Source organism: Ammospiza nelsoni, chromosome 16, assembly GCF_027579445.1.
Source record: "Ammospiza nelsoni isolate bAmmNel1 chromosome 16, bAmmNel1.pri, whole genome shotgun sequence".
Lineage (NCBI taxonomy): Eukaryota > Metazoa > Chordata > Aves > Passeriformes > Passerellidae > Ammospiza > Ammospiza nelsoni.
In genome coordinates this window covers 15,304,578-15,322,407 of record NC_080648.1, presented here as the reverse complement: position 1 = coordinate 15,322,407, position 17,830 = coordinate 15,304,578, and the positions used below count along the sequence as shown (strand labels likewise).

General features: G+C 39.2%; 1 protein-coding gene across 6 annotated transcripts in view; it reads left to right on the top strand.

The window, feature by feature from the left end:
- EBF1 (EBF transcription factor 1) overlaps positions 1-17,830 on the top strand; it is a 264,174-nt gene that overhangs the window by 231,008 nt on the left and 15,336 nt on the right. For all 6 annotated transcript variants that reach the window (XM_059483699.1, XM_059483698.1, XM_059483697.1 and 3 more), the window contains exon 11: positions 5,802-5,890. In XM_059483699.1, coding sequence (XP_059339682.1) covers positions 5,802-5,890 — 89 coding nt within the window. The remainder of the gene's footprint in view (positions 1-5,801; positions 5,891-17,830) is intronic.

Below are 17,830 nucleotides of genomic sequence, written 5' to 3'. Positions count from 1 at the left end.
AAAAAATATCATGATGTCACAGTTCAGTTTTAGAAATGGAAATTCAATGCACAGGAGCATGTTTAAGTACCAAGACCAGAAAAATGAGGAAATTCTGGGTGAACACTGGAAGGGCCTTTCTAGCCCAGACTTTCTGTGCAGGCTCTCACTTCCATTTTCCACTTCTTGTGGGAATAAACACTCCAGGGAAAGTCAGTGGAAAGAAAACTTTAGAAAAAGCAAGACAAATTCACAACAACAACAACAACCAATAGCTCAAATGCTTGCATGTTTTCATTTAAGGAGCTTTAATTAGCAAAGGAAAAGTCTTTGCAGGGAGATTTGCTGAACAGACTTTTTCTGATTTGGGGATGGAGTTTTGAAGTGGGTTTTTGTTGCTGGCTTTGTAGAGCAGGCAGAAAGAGGCCCGTGTGCATGAAAGTCCTTGGGTTTGGTGTCAAAATGTTACTTTCTAGCACCATCCACTAGCACTGCTGTCCTGCAGGGCCTTAGCGAGGCATTTCAGTACCTGGAAATTGATACTATTATGGTCTGTCCTGTCCTTTTCCCATCTTCTGCAGTCAGTGTTTTATTTTGTCAGGGTCAGGGGCTTGCAGCAGAGGTATTTTGTGGCTGTGAGGTGTTGAGACACAAAACTTTCTGTATCTCGGCCACAGAATTACCTTCTGTTTATATTCTGACAAGTTCTCTCATTGGACAGGAAAAAACCCCAAAACAACTGTGTAGACCCCAAAGCCCCACTTCTTTTACACTGCAATTCAGGACCTGTCACCAGCTGTCTAATTTTGTTGTAGAGCCAAATTTACAAAACAAATTTGTGAAGAGACAGAGGAAGAGTCTAAAGCATCTTCTTCCATTCCAGTGCTTAGTGACTCCCTGGTGCCCCACAGGAGCAGACACTGTGGGATATTTAATTCCCACATTCACCCTTTCCCTGAGTGCTTCACTTAAAAAAAATCAAAACCAGATTTCTCCTCTGAGACAGGGATGATCAGACCTGTGGGCCTGAGGCAAATTTTTTTTGTAGCCTTCAGCCTTTTTTTTTTGGGGTTATTTGAACCCTCAGAGTCCCTTCCCTGTCCTTGCAGCCTTTTCCACTGGAAAAGCATATGGGAAGTTCATAGGTCTAAGTGCTGCTTTCTCACTGGTTTTGGGTCAAACAGAATGAAAAAGAAACAAGGACTGAAAAATAAAAGGAGTAAATGAAACCATGAATGCATGGGAAACAAATTAACTGGATATGTTTTACATTCTGAAATATTTCCATAATGCTGCTATGTAGTGTGTGTTTATTTTTCTTTGAATAATAATGTTAAAATGTGTCTAATTCAATTACTCTCTGCATTTGCTGAATGAGTTTTCCTTGGTGAAGGGCTCTCTACACTACCCCAAGCTACGAATTCCATATGATATTTGAACAGGTCCTTTTAATTGCTGATATTAAGTGTCGATCATTCTGCTGGGAGCTGGCAGCATGGCCAGAGAAACAAATTCCTCTCTCAGATACATCAGACAGTCATTCAATTAACAACCAAAGCTTTATTGACACAGTAGGAATTCATTATGTGAAATATTAAAAAAAGCCCTCCACTGACTAGTTAAAAAAAGAGACTTTTAAAGATGGTGGATTATCTGCATGTGGTTATTAAAATTATTTGTGCAGAATTCAAAATTATGGTTATGATGGAAACATTTTTTCTCAGAGGCATGAACAGCATTTTTGTTGAAAACATAAGCTGGACTTTGAAAAGATGGCTATAATGTACACATGCCTATTTCCACAGACATTGTGCATTTTCTTGATTAAAAGCCTGAGATTTTATGAGTTATGGCTTTAGAGTTACTGCATAAAGAGCTTCATGGCTTATTCTGTTAGAGTCTAATTTGAAAGAAAGTTCTTCCTCAAGGGTTTAAGAAGTAATTCATAAAATGGTAAGAATAATAAATATTGTGCCTTAACTCATACACTAGGATAGATAGACAGATTTTGTACACCTGGGTGTAATTTTAGTTAATTCACACAAGAGACAGGCTGAAAGTTTATTGTTTGGAAGGAGAAAAATGGCTTAAATCTTGTATTTGCAAAAATGATTATATTAGCTTAAATGAAAATGCTACTCTATTAATGGCTTCAATAAGCTATGCATTTGGAAAAGTATTTTAATAAAAAGTTACCTGAAGTTTACTGCAACTTAAAATATGTAAGTGAGGGAAAAGTACTTACCTTGATTTATATGTCTTTTGGAGGTGTAATTATTGGCTTTTTACTCACCTATGTAAAACAATGTACTTTTGTAAATGGATTTCTGGCCACTTTACTCCTTTTTTTTTTTTTTTCCACATAAAAAATAAGCACTGTCAATCAAAGAATTTTAAGGTTTATTTCCTCTTTAGAAATGATTGATAGCCTTTTAGATTTACAAGTTGACAAGTTAAAGGGTTCTATTGGTATAATTATGTACTAAATTCACAGTCTTTCAATTTAAATGTCCTTTTAAAACCACAAGATTATCATACCTGTATTTTGAAAAGTGGGCCAGTCAGTTTGGGTTGGTATACAAATTGCTTCCATTAGCCTTGGGACCTATTTGAATTTAGTACAGTTTTTTAAAGTTAGTAGTACTTTCAATGGTACTTTTAAAATATAAGGTAATGGGAATGCATTTTAAGTACCATATGTGTTAGCTTGTTTTTAATGTACGGATGTCAAGAACACAAATAGAGAGTTTGTATTTCTGATTGACTCTTTTTTTTCCAATCATGGAAAGAAAACTGTTATTTGAATTAAAGGTGTGGGAAATGCCTTATTGTGGATGGACTTCAGCAGCAGAGACCAGACACATGTACTGGGGCAGAGGAAAACCTTACAGGGGATGAATCTGATCTTGTAGCAGCTCTTCTGCAGGGCTTGGAGATGAGAATATTCCCTTTTTTTGGAGTTTTTCCATCTCCTGACACACAGCTGGTCTGGTGTAATGCTAAGGGTGGAGTTAAATATGTGAACAGGTCTGTGTCATTGAGAGATGATTAATTACATTTGGGTTGTAAATGAACAAGGACTGGAGGGCTGAAATTGTCCAATCTGTCCAGACAGCTAAAGATATTTTTTTTTTCTTTTTTTTTTTTTCAATTCTATGTAAGATTGAAAGGTTGAAGGGGTATAGACTAATGAGTGGTATTTAACAATAGCAGTTTAGATCCAATCCTGCAGATTGCTGTGTGCAGCCTCTCCCCACCACTAAAGTAAAGCTGAAGCTGTTTGAAGCAGAAAGTTTTCACTGTCTCTCACAGTATGCTTGATACCTTCTGAGATTGGACCATAAAATTAACTTTTTTTTTTTTTGGCCATTTAGTTCAGAAATTATTCAGAGGAAATACTCTGTGGATTTCAAATGTGTTGAACGTGTAGGAAGATATGAGAAAATGACTGCTAACTCTGGGGGGATTTCAGAACTGGCCTCCATTTATAATATTGCAGAATTTAGTAACTATTTTCCCAAAGGATCTAAAGGGAAAATGGCCATAAACTAGACTGAATTAGAGGAGAAATACATTTGGCAGAACCACACTAAAATCTTTGAAGGTATTTGCAAAAGAAATTTAAATTTGATCTGTAGGGTTTTGTTGGGGTTTTTTTTCATCTTCTCATAGAACTGCTATTTTTGATAATAAATATAAATAGCATTCAATTAATTTATTTGCAAAAGGATTTAAAATAAGCAGCCTTGTAAGTAAACTCAGAGGTAAGGAAACCAGGGGGCTCCAAACCAAGGAACTGTGATATTTTCTGTAAAACTACACAGCAGAGGGGTCAGTATGTAGGAAAAAAGGCCAAACCATCCCAAAATCAAAAGGGGCCAAAGCAAGGGAAAAGCCTCATGCTCACTCCTTCCATAGATAGAAATAAAATATTTCTGTCCTTCCTGGACAGAAATAAAAGATCACATTCAGATATTCCTGATGAAAGGAACTACCTGAAAAAACCTCAAACAAACAAGGAGACTGGAGGGATGTCATGAGCTCAGAAAGTAAAATCCTGAAGGATTTCTAGTCTGGAGTTACCATAATACTGCAAGACTCATTTCAGGGTATGGTCAGAAGGTTCCTTTCTGATGTCAGAGGAATGCTGAGGTCCTGCTGGCCCATGGACCATGTGCCTCTCCAGGCAGTCCCATCAGCCCCACGTTTGTGTTTCACCACGTTGGGTAGATCTGCATCCCTCAGCATCACCTTCCTCTGCCTCAGGCTGCAGCAGCTTTGCTGGATTTGCTTATGGAGATGGGAATTTGACCCTTTGCTTGCCAGCTGGACAATCTGCTTTAGAAATGTGGTTTGAAAGTAACAATAATTTAAAGAGATTGTTTTGTGGGCTTGTTATGGAATGCCATAATTAATTACAAACAAGCCTGGGATTAGGTACTGGTTTCATAATAACGTGAAGATCTTTAGGAGTATGGAAAAATGTTCACTTAAAACATGGAAATGTGGACAGATTATGCCATGTTGTGGCTGGGAGGTGGAGTTTAATGCTAAATCTTTTTGCAATGTTCAAATATCATCATTTTAGCCACATAAAAAATTTCATAGTAAGACCCTCATAAATGTATATGATATATTCATAAATTAGTAAGACTCTGTGTGAGAATTTTTTTTTTGCTATTAATAAGCTAAGACAAGAGAAGAAAGACTTTAAAGTGACACAAAAAAAAAAAAAGGCTGAAAATATAAAAATCCACATTCAAATTGATATTTTTTTTCCATTTAACTCAAAAAATTTGAACAAATTGCTGTGGAATGTTTCCACATCTCTATTGGCATGGGAGAGTCAAGATGTACTGTTGTTTAGAGATGCTTGAGAATACTTGACTGTTCCAGTTCACCAAAGCACTTAGGAAATTCTAAGCGCATGTTGAAGTCTCACTAACATCTGAGTTTTAAAGTGATCATGTGACTGGAAATATAGCTAGAAGGTCATTCAGTGCAGTCCCCTGTAATTATAGGCAATCATATAAAAAACATAATATGCTCAAATTTGCTTTGCTGAAAGCAAATGTGTTTAAGTATGTGCTTACAGATAAGCATGTGCTTAAAGGCTTGACACAATCAGAGCTTCCATTAATGTAGACAGACCAGCATTTTCATGAAGATTAAAGTGTTCCACTTTCACCATTTCTCACCTCCATTTTATTGGACAAGGACTAGGGAAAGATGAACTAAAAACATTGATGTATTTATTTTTTAATTATTAGGTCTCCTGGATCAGTTTAGTGCTGATCAGAGTCTAAGCTGCTGAAGTCAGTGTCAATGAGTAAAAAATAAAACCTCTGCCAAGACAATTGCCTGTATTTCACAACAAAATTATTTGTGAACATTGCACATGGAGCATATTAAATGTATAATGAGATTTGGAACAAAAAAGGCACTGGAGTAGGAACTACTTTTGCCTTCCAATCACCTTCCTCATAACGTGAAAAACTCAACATGAAACATGGGTAAAGTATTTATCACATTGATTTCATAGTGCCTTTCACAGACAATAATTGCTTCCTGTTTGGAAGATGTAGGCAACATCCCCAAATCTTCCAGCAGCTCTGCTGGAGGAGCTGAAGTGGGAACGTTTGGATGGAATTCAAAGGATCAACCTCAAGCAGTGTTTGGACCAAGACTTGAGTCAGTGCTGAGTTCCAAGGGGGTTTTGCCATGGTCCTGCCATGGTCCCATGGTCCCATGGTCCCATTGCCATTGTCACCTGAGCCCCTGCTGTGCCTTTGTCACCTCACCTTTGTTTGTTGTTGTTTCAGCTCTGAACGAACCCACCATTGACTATGGTTTCCAAAGGTTACAGAAGGTTATCCCCCGGCACCCCGGTGACCCCGAACGCTTGCCAAAGGTCAGCACAAAGTTTATTGTTCTGTTAAATGTGGTAAAGATGGGTTATTGCATGTTTTTATCTGAAAGTGCATATCTGTGAATATGATGGTCCTGGTTTGGTACCCAACCCAGATGAGCTGAAACAGAGGCATGACCAAGAAAGCCCAATCAGCAACTGGAGCCTTAGGAGAATTCTGTTATCTTCTCAAACAGCTCTTGCCTTCTTAAACACAAATCTTTCTCTATGTTCTAAAATACATAACAATTAACATATTTTTTCGTTACCATTTTGGGACCTGAGCAGTGTTTTCATAGAATAATGATGCTTTTTGGTTTTGATATCAGTAGCACTTTGCCAGCATAATTTTGAGAACTTCACCATTGATAAAATCAAGTTAATTGGATGTGACTGCATTGCTGCTGCATTATGTATTGGTTTAGGGTAATAATGATTATATACTGTTTTATTTCAGAATTGCTGATTTAATTAGAGCATTGTGTACTGAAGTGATGTTCATTCCCATGAAAATTAGTGAGGTTTTTTGTTGATTTCTGTCAAGTAAAAGCTGAGGGAAAGACAGCATTGTTCAGATAGGTTTCTTGTACTGGGAAAACACTGGAATTGCACTCAGATCTGGTTTTGCTACCTTGCAAGAATTTGCAGTGACTTGTGGTATACTGGAGTAAGAGGTGGGGGATTTAAGTGTTGCTGGTGTCCACTGGAGCTCTGAGCAATGGTGATGATCTGGAGTCACTGTGGCCAGCTGCCACCACATGTTTTATCTGCTGTTAGTGAGTGAGCTGGGGAGTCAGAACACTCCCTGTGGAAAAGGAAATGTGAATTTGCAGACCTGAGACACAGACAAATGAATTGTTCAGTTAATGTACATCCAGTATAGCCTTTGTGACTGGGCAATACTTGTGACCTTTCTTCTTTAGCTCCCTGAGCTGTCCACAGGCTTTCATCAGGGATTGTTGTAGGCTTTGATTAGTTGCATTTCTAAAATGTTTGAAAGGTGAGGAGATTTCCTGAACACTGGAACTTAATTTGTTTAATTCCTTGAAAGAAATAGAAGTCAGTGAAGAAAGAAATAGAAGTCAGTATGTGACTTTTTCTACAGGCTTGTTCTGTCTTTTATCTTTGCCTGGGAAGGCTGCAGGCTGTGGTTTTGGGGTCATTGATGTGTTGTCCTTCCCTCTTCCCACCAGAGAAACATGCTGTCCTGGGGAGTTACATTTACCATTGGCTCTGTTCACCCTCTGCAAGCTGTCCCTTTCCCTAACATTTGGACAGACTTGCAGCAGAACACAGCTTTCATGGCTTGTCAAGTTTCACTCCAGAGGTGCAACCCTTTCCAAAGAAAGAGAGCATCCTTCTGTAGTGGCTTTTTTTTTTTTCACCTCTATCCTGCCTCTGCTGCCAAATGTACTTCTGGAGAAAAATATTTTCTCAGAAAATAAGAAGCCAGCCTGCACTATGCACCGGGCATTTGCAAGGTCCAAAGGAATTGCTGCAAAACTTGCCTAAACCTAGCATTCCAGCTGGCTACTAGATGGCCATAGATTTTATTTAAATCAGGAAATTAAAGTAAAATTAACATGGACAATTCCAAATTGAATTATATGGCTAGGGGTTGTGGTGGAACAGGAATTGGGTTCCTTTTTGGTTTCTGAGGCACTGAGGGGATCTCCAGCAATGCCCCTTTGTGCTGGTATGGAAATGTGGGAATACAGCCTCCAGGATGAGCACCCTCCTCTCTCCCATTTGGTCTGAGACTGGTACCACACATTCTTGCAGGCAGAAGAAAGCTTCTCCTAGCTCCATATCCTGATTCTGAAATTTAGCAGGTATTTATGGATAAGGTATGAGTGAATGTTAGCACTCGGTCATCTGTCCCCTCCTCTACCCTCTTGGCTACATGTGTTTCTTTAGAACATCTTTTAAACTAATTTTTTTAATCTTTAAATCAAGGGAAATTGTTGTCATGTCTGGAGAGCTAAGATGTGATGGCCTAAAAAACAAGGTCACTCCTTTGGGGTTGGACAAACTCAGCAAAGAAACTGGTAACACTGTGCAAGCTTAGAGAGAAACAGGATGTAGAGAGGACTTTTTTGTCTTTGGGTAATTCCTTCTGTGCAAGCTTGAAGGTTGGACCTCAAGTTCAAGTCTCATTAATATGCCACGCACAGAGGCTGAATGCAGCAGGGGTTGGCACATGTCGGCTCCTGTGTTTGAGGCACTGATGGTTCAATTCCCAGCATCACTCGCTGGCTCCAGGATCAGCATCAAGGACGTGTGAGCCCCTGTGCTGGTGAGCACTGCACAGTGCTCTTCCCCATGTCATTAAACAAGGAAGGGCTTTGGCAGGGTTCCATGTAGACAATTCTCAGTGGCTACTTAGAGGAGTGTTGGAAGCCATATGGCTCCCACAGTGGAACCACGGGCAGAAAGGGCAAATGTTCCAGAGAAACAGAAGAGAGGAGAGCAGTGCTCAGAGCTCTCAAAATCCTTCCCTCCAATCCCCCCTTGTCCTGGCAGCACATCATCACTTTCTGTTCATGAAAGGGCTTGTGCCTTTGCATTAAATAAACAAAACAAATAATATTTCTCTAATTGCTGCTGGGGTTTGTGGCCATTATTCCATTGAAACATTTCTAGATGAATTAGAGATCTTTCCAGAGGTAGAAGTGGTTATAATTTTTGTGTTCATAAGGGCATGCTGCCCTTCCCATGGACCATCAAGAGCATTCTGCTCTGTGACTTATCCCTGCAGTCAAGGAGAATTGTTCAGACCATCAAGTGAGTGTTAGCACATGCTCTGCCCTCCAGAGTTGAGGAGTTAACAGCATTTCTAAAATTATTGAGACTGTTAGAGAAGTTTGATCTCCACAAGTTTAGAACCAGTATTTTCAAAAATGCTCAATATTTATGCTCAGGATGAATTTTTTTGAAATTTTCCATCTATCTGCTTAAAATAGGCAAAGAAAAAAAAAGGACAGATTTTAAAAAATAATTTCTCCTTCCCGGTGCTTCAACAGGCAAATTCCAGTAGAGAATGCCCTCCCACAGTGAGGAAAATGGGAGCACCTGGAAATGAGGGTCTTTGGGCTGCTAGATTGACAGCTGATGTGCTTAAAGTAGAAATGCAATATATAGTTTCTGGAGAAAAGAGAGAGGGAGCTGGTGTTAGCAGCTGAACTATGGAGCAGTTTGAACCAGAATGCAGGTCCCTTGTTGTCCAGAGCAGGTCGGGGAAGGCAGCCAGTGGAAGGAGATGTGCATGTCTGTACAGACACCCCCACACCCACAGGCACCAGGAGGAGAGACAAGAGGTGGTGGGATTAGCACCCAAAGCTTGGAGGGAGATCAAGTACCAGGAGTGTGCTGGGCAGTGTAGTCTTTCCTTTCTAATACAGACAGGAGGCAGATCAGAGGAAACAAGAGACCTCTGGGGATAAGAGAAAAGGAACACTGTGATGCTAAGGTTGGGAAATGCTGTCATTGTCCTGCAGGAGCAGTCTGTAGGGAGCCTGTGTGGAGCTGGGAGCAGCCCTGCACCTGTGTGTGCCCCATTTCCATCCCATTTCCATCTGGAGTGATTGCACACGTGCACACAAATGCACTCGTGTTGTTGGTTCCTGTGCACATAAACTGCAGTGGAGATCACTGAAGAGTTCAGATCACAACAACATATTGAGTCTATTAAGGTTCATTCATGTAACTACCCTGCAATCCTTAAAATAAATCCCTGGCAGACACGTTGCAATTCTGCAATTTTGTTAAAACTCCACAGCTAGAGCTGTAAAACAGCTTCAGCTGGGAGCTAGATTTGAAACACATCCATCCTAAATGATTTAATAACAACGATTCCTCTTTATATGCAATTTCCTAGATTTTATTTGCCATTTTCACCACTCCTACAACTCATCACTTGTATTTAGATTAAGCAGAAGATTGTTCACCTCTGTGTTTGAGCAGCAAGTCATTGCACCAACCCCCTCTGTGATCTGACGTCCTCTCCCTCCCAGTCTGTTCCTTCAGTGCTCTCTAGGAGACCCCTTATCCCTCCTGAAAGGGACCTTTACTTCTTGTTTCTCTTCATGTAGATGAAAGTGGAGCTTCTCTCTCTAGTGCACAGGGGACTCCCTGCTGAGCTGAGAGCACAGGTAACCAGAATCCTCCTTCCCTTCAGCTCCTTTTCCCTGGTCAGTCATTAAACCCCCCCAAGACACAGCCCAGCTCCTCGTTTAGGACACTAATAAAAGACATGTGGTTATTAGGAATCAGAGGCTGGCAAAAGCAGTTGTCTTTTTCCATATGAAATCCCACAGATCTGCCCTTTATACATCGTGACATGGGTATTGTTTATATTGCAAATAAAGGTTGTCTCTAAACGTGGGTGGTTGGCCCAGGCTTGCTAGCAGAGGTTAAAATAGCAATGAAGACAATGCAGCTCAGGTTTGCTGCTTCAGACAGACCCAATGGAAATTCCAGAAAGGACTGCCATCTTCTAACTCAACATACACTGTATTTAACCTAAGTTAGTAATTTACAGCTAAGAAAACACTTTTTTTTCTCCCACCCAGTGTAACAAGAGAGTCATTAGAAAACTTTTATACTAAGTGTGGGCAGGAAGGGGAGGAATGTAAAGAGGAGCTATTGGAGTTCAGCTGTACAGCAAGGAGGTCATAGGATGTGCTTGTAGGGCTCTAGGAGGTCATGAGATGTGTGCTTGGAGGGCTCTTCATTCTACTGTAAAATTTACAGGAATGTGAGACCAGAGTTAAGGTTGGTATTGAACCCTTAACAGCTGGGTTTTTAAAGTTCCCTAACAATTTGAGCTCTTGGTTGAGGAGCTTGTTTAGGGGGTCTGATATTTTATTTATCCTATAGAAAATATTCAATAAGAGAGCATCAAACTTCTGAGATGGCGAGGTAGCTGTGCAAGTGTCACCCTTATGGGGTGGTGGATGTCACAGGGGTGTGTGGGAATATGCAGAGCCTGAAAGGAGAGAGCAGAGGGACAGAGGCAGCGCTCGCTGAAGGGCAGAGCCAGCACACAGGGCTGGCAAGGAGCCCTTTCCTTTCTGAAGGTCAGCAGTGTGCACACACATTTCACTGAGCTTTCTTTATAACTGGGTCAGCATTTACTCAGCAAATGATTAGAGCAGATGGTGTAATTTAGAATCTATGACAAAACTTTTAATAGATCAGGGCTAACATGATGACAAGGAGCTCTGCGCCGTTCTCCACTCCCGCTCTCTGCTTTGCCTTGGGGTAAAAATCCTGCCTGGGATTGGATTTTCTAGTCTGCACATTCCATCTGAGCGACTCCAACCACTTGTTTGAGCATCCTGTAGGAGGGATCCCCACATTTCTCTGTTCCTGTATGCTCATCTTTGTTGGTTTTAAATATAACAATTAACTGAGCATGACAGGAAGACACCAAACAGGTAAACACAGTCCCTTTGAGGAGCAGGTTTTGAAGGAAAAAGCCACAGCTTGAAGAAAGTAACAAAGGCTGCATTTGTGTATTTTGCTCCATGGAGCTGAAAATATCTAGTAAATTGATCCCGTGGGAGTAATAAATACACATTACTTTATCTTGTACTTCATGTCCTATACCCCTGAGCCTTGATAGAACAACACCACTTAATAGACTTAAAAAAAGAGTAATTACAGTCATTGGTTGTGTGATATTTCAGCCCTTCCAGCCCTGCCTGACCTTCTAATTTAGCTCACCGTGTCTAACTAATGCATTTATATTCATCTTTTATGAAGCATGTGTAGTACAAAATTGACTTTGCAGCCTTTAGCAAGCTGTCTTACCAGGTTTGGGATCTGGTTAGTACAGCATACTGTATAGCATATGTACATTTACAGCAGAATTCTCCATGCGTATGGTTCTGATCTTCTATTACTTTTTTATCCTTTTGGAAATAAAATAAAAAATATTTTTTTCCATTTTCATCCTCTCCTCCCCCTTTTTAAAGCTTTTATTCATTGCGGCATTATTTACAGCTAAACATGCAGGCAGGAAGATGCAAGCATTTTTAAAATGATTACCACTAATGTTTCTACTTGTCAGAAGTGCTTAAATTTTCCTGCACTTTGTCTAAAATCTTAGCACTTTTACCTTTTAAGAATTACAAATTTCTAAGATCTTACCAAGTTGATTTACAAACACAGCTGACAGTTTATGATGAATGATGTTGCAAAATGTGCAATATGTTTCTCTGTCATTTCTATGCATGTATATATTAAGAAGAAGATTAAGAAGAGAGAGAACCCCCCTCTGAAAGAAACCCTTGAGTTAGAGAGCACACACACAAATCTCTCTCCTGTGTTTCCTCATAACTTCCCGCTCACTTCACTCATCCAGTGGAGCACAATTGTTCTCTGTGCATTTTCTCCCACCATATGGTATCCTCATTACCATACACTAAGGGTCCATATGGGGAACTTGTGAAGTGAACTGTATTCATTTTAACTGCCAGATGAGCAGCCTTTTGCTTTGCAAGCTTAGCTTAAGTCATCTGCTGTCTTTATGTTGTTATGGCAACACAGCACCAATAAAAAATTCTAATCTACTGTAAGTGTCTGGGATCACAGTATTTTAAATGCTCCCTGTAACTGTCCTCCAAGTGAGGAGCTTGTTCTCTCAGTGGGACAAAGGGTTATTGTCAACTCCAGCAGGTGGCAGTAAAGAAATTGTTTTCTTTTCTTTAACCTTTCTTAAAAATATCTATTTTTCCTTTTCCCCTATATCCCCTCACCTCAGAAAGTCATAGAATTACACAACATGGTCAGTCCTTTACATACCGAGGATTTCTGATGCTCAGGTAGGAATTGCAGCTGATACTTTAAAGTTACAGCTAAAATATTAAAGAGAGCAAAGAATGAAACAGTGGTGGCAGCTCATGAGCTTTATTGAGAGATTTAGGCTCAAGTACCTCTTTCACCAGGAGTCTGATGCCACCTCTTCATCAGGACTCTGATGCCTCCATAGCCACAGAGCTATGTTCAGTTTTGGAGCTGTTTTCTTGCTTCCAGCTACATTTCCAAACTCCTGGATCAAACACAAAGCTAATTAAGAATATCTTATATTAATGGAAATAGGCAGCAGCATCCTTAAACATAAATCATCTTCACCTCCCCAGGCCACATGATATGTTGCATCTCTGTCTCCCTGTCTGCATCGAAAGTGAACGTTTGTAGTCTCAGTTCATCAGTTCACATTAGCCTCATGCTGAATATTTAAACACAGAACAATTTGAACACACCATGAAGAGAGACAGTGACTGCACTTTCACTTGGAACAGCACGAGCTCATCTAATAATAATTTAGTAAATCAGCCATTTAGTGGCTCAGTTGTACACTGTATTGTGCCAAATAATATTCAGTTCAACTGAATGCTGGTGAAATGGAAATCCAGAATCCAGTCATGTGGCACTTTTTTTGCTCAATGGAGAGATGAAATGGAAAACCAACCTCCCAACAGACTGTTTGAATGTAGTGATTTATCAAAAATATAGTAGAATGACAATATAAACAGGATTTGGTTGTATGGGGTACAATCCATTCTAATTAGGTTTTTATTATTGTGGTTTCTCCTGTGCAGATGATTTGATAATTCAGGATTTGCATTTAGCTCTTCAGTTTATTTTGTATATGGGCAGAGAGCAGATCTGTGTAGTTACAGCCCAGTTTCAATCCTTTAAGGCCCAGTCCTCTGGGGAGCCTGGTGAGCTCTTTATTGCCTTATTCTGAGCCCTGTCCCACAGGGAGCACGGTGCCCCAAGGAGCAATGGGGAAATACAGCTGCTGCCATGGCTGTTGCTTCATAGCATGAAAGCAATATCAGATTGATTCCTTTTCCCTTTTTAAGGCTATCAAGATTTGTAGGGAGTGGTTATATCTTAGACTGACTGAAATAAGTGAAATAAAACAGGTTTTTGGGTGCCCATCCTTGCTTCCTGTGTGCTGACTGTACCTTTTCTGACCTGTATCAGTCTTTAATAAAAGATATTACCTCACCCTACAAAACTTGCTTTGGTTCTAACCATAGCCCACTGTAATTTCAGCCCAACAGCTACACTTCAAGGCTGTCTCTGATGATGATGGGGGAGAAGATAGTGTGCTTTCCTAGAAAGTGTGTTGTGAAGTTTAATTTGCTCCCGTTAAAATGGTGCTTTGAGATCTCTGAACGCAGGGCATTGCAGAAGTGTGAAGTAATGTCTATAATCTCACCTAGAGTCTCCATTTTTGGCCTACTTTTAGGTGTTATGTGGTGGTTTACGTGGTGATGTAAAATATGATTGCTGTGTATTTCTCACAACACAGCCCAATTGAGTGGCAGAAAAAGCATCTCCAAACCATCACGATGCCATTTAGCAGAGAGTGCTGGAAGCAATAGGAGCCTCTTGTCGTAATTCTTCTAAGAAATACAGAGCCTCACAATCTCTGCCCAGCTGCTGACGCTGGAAAACTCAAGCATTTTGGTAAAATGAATCAAGCAGTAATGTTTCTTTTATGAGATCCCCTCCCAGGAAGGGAAGGTTTGGCACCATTTGGAGATCAGGCTGGGTGATCCATCATAGCAGAGGCAGCTGTCCTGGAGTGTCTCCCAGGTCACCCGATCGAACCGGTGGCTCTTACAACTGTATTATTGCTCATGGAACAGTAATTGAGGCACCATGGTTAAAAATTACCTGGTCTAATAGGCAGTGAACAATTTGCACTCAATACAATTATAAGCCAAATCATTCATTTCATAACACTTGGACTAATTTATTTGTTGACCTTTTAATATCCATAGCTCTTCAGTAGTATTAACTGCAACTTGGACAAAATCTCTTGTTCATTTTACATTCATTGATTTTTTTTTTTTTCCATTGAGGCAATAACAGTTGTTTGAGTACAACCTTTTCTTTCTGCTGTAAAAGTCAATCATGTAACTTATGGAGATATAACTCAACTGGACTGGAATGTCCTCTAAGTACAATAGCACAATCTCAACCTACTTGTACAGACATGGAAATGCAGTTTGGATTTATTTTAAAGAATATTTTGGAATACATTTGTGACTACACATAACAAATGATATATTTGCTGAGAGGAGAATGAAAACAAGACCCAGAAGCATTTTTAAAGCATAGCCACATATATTTAACACATTTTTGTTGCTATATTTTGGGTAGTCCAAGATACAGAAATTGTGACTTTTTTGATTTTGTTCTTTAGGATGACCTAAGTGTTTCCACTAATAATGATGGATTCATAATTTTATCTGCTCATAGCATCTTTTAGTCCAAACATTTGACAGAATAGAGGTGCCCAATTTTTCCAAATGGGAGCTTCAGACAAATGAAATGTGTTTAAAAGTTTTATTAACAGACAGGAAATAAATAATACTTATAATTTGATAATCTGGATTTTCTTTCATTATCCAGCTACAAACAAGCATGAGTGCTGAGCTTTTGTTGATCAAAAAAGATACTGAAATATTGATGTATTCTGAAAAGCCAGTATTTTGAAGCAATTCTATAAAATATATTGGTGTAGTGACAATGGTAATACTTTTCCCTCAACACTGAAAAAGGAGCCCTAGATCATGTAAAATGCTGTGCCTGCTTTTACTTTCTGGAGCTGTACACAGAAATAGAGTGTTACCTCTGTGAAATGTTGGATAAATCTCGTAAATTCATAGTTATTCAACATTTATACTTGCTTTGGATAATTTCAGCTGAATTATAGGACTGTGAATTAAAAATAATAATACAAGAAACAAAATAACTTTTGTTTCTGATAAGGAAGTTGAAGTTTTTTAGAATATCTGATAGGAGCCACTTTGCTGAAGTTTCCCTTCTGAGCCAAAGTCTCTTTGTACAATAAAATACTGTGAGTCTTTTGAGCACATAAAATATGGTTGTTAAACATTCGGTATTTTATGCTTCCTTAGAAATTACCACTTGTATCTGCACCTAATCTATGGTCTGTCTTTTCATTTCAATGGGGTCTGAAGTGGTCCTTGGCTGTAATGAGAATGCCCCTTTCAAGAGACTTCTTTTAATTATGCTGATGATAAAATGGAAGTGAAAGCAGTCATTTGTAGGGGTTATGACTAAGCAGTGTTTTAACTGTAATACTAAAACCCACCAACATTATTCCAGTCTCTATTTCAACATTTTTATGCATCCACTCTCAGAACAGAGTGGAATATTATTGTAGGTCAGAATTTCAATGTCTCTTATTTTTCAGTTTCCTCCTGCTATTAAAGTAATCTGAACTCTCAATTTCTAACTGCTCACACTTCCCACCTGAAGCCTCCAATCCAGGAAAGTGACAGTTTCACAGATCTTAATGATAGGCTGGGTTTTTGGTTTGGTTTGGTTTGGTTTGGTTTGGTTTGGTTTGGTTTGGTGGGGTTTTTTTCTCCTTCATTAACAGAAAGCATAGGTGGGTCTTTAATTTAATGTGATTGATACTTGGGGTTTTTTTAATAGAAAAGAGATAATGTGGCATATTTAGATATTTATATAGGTAAATGCATAAGACAAACTGAAAATAAAATGGACAAAACACATATCTACAATTAACACTTCAATTGCTACACATCTCCTCTGATTTACCTCAGCAGGACTTTGGCCATGCATTACGAAGCATATTTCTCTATAGATTTAAATGTGGCCAAGTGAATTAAGCCACCCAATACAGTCTAGTTTGACCTAATGTGCAATCAATTAAAAAGTGTTAGGACTTGACCTGTGTTTGGAAAGTCTTTGTGTATACAAATAATAAAAATAGATATCAGCCTGTCCGTTTGCCAAGGAATGTTTTTCACTCTTACAAATACATAATTTTTTATCTGCATTGTGCCATACACAAAATCACAAGTCACAGGTAGCCTTTTTTTAATCCTCAATATTCCAGGGAATTTTTCTAATGGACACAATAATATGATCTATAGAATAAAGCTTCTAAAAGAAGCCTGTGCTGTATCTTTGAATGACAGAATTCAGAGTGCCTGTTAATTTTTTCAAATTCTTTAAAAGTTTACCTAAGTCCAGACCCTTCAAATCATTCAAAACCTTCTCCATGTTCTCCAGCTATCAGATGTCTTTGATGTGGGTCATGACAAACTGTTGTGCCTAAAGGAGATTATTTAAGTCCCAGCAGAGTGATTTTAATTCTGCATATCTGCTGGCCTTTACTCACCCTTCTCCCTTTATTTAGAGGCCCAACATTAGCAGACAAGTCCAGAACTTTTAGCAACAAAAACCTCAAATGACTTGCCAGATGCTTCAGTTGATGATAATATGGTTGGAGCATCCAGGCTCTCAAATGGCAGTTTATTCAAAGAGTTATTCCAAACCAACAATATTAATGGTGGTTTATTCCATGCCACCCTGTATCTAGATGAAGAACACATCTGTATTAGCTACTAATTCTGTTGTTGTTTTATGCCCATCATTTATGGAAATGGGACCACTAGCATGAGTGGTGGGGAATAAAAAAGGAGACTGATTTTTTTTTAGTATTTAACTACACCATATTTCCAGGAGCTTAATAGTGTAAGATGGGAGGCTTGCAAGGACAGACTTTCAGACAGATCATCATAATTTTGTTCCTTCTTTTGTCAGCAGTATTTGCAAAGAAGGCTCTTTGGGCAGGGCGTGTTTCCCCCGTATGCATTTATCACCTTTGTGGTTAGGAGGAGTTTTAATCATCGATTCTCAATGTTTATGGCTAAATGCCTGCTCCCATTTGCACTTCAGCATTTGTTCTTTCTGCTGCCTCATAGAAGCTTCCTATATTTTATTTATAAGCTTGGCTCATTGTGGAGCAGGTGGTAAAGTTATGCATGACTGTTTTTAGTGCTGTACATTTAGGCTGTGATTTTCAGTTTGGGTGGAGGCTGATGAGACTACAGTGGCTTGGAAAGACCAAGGTTCTAG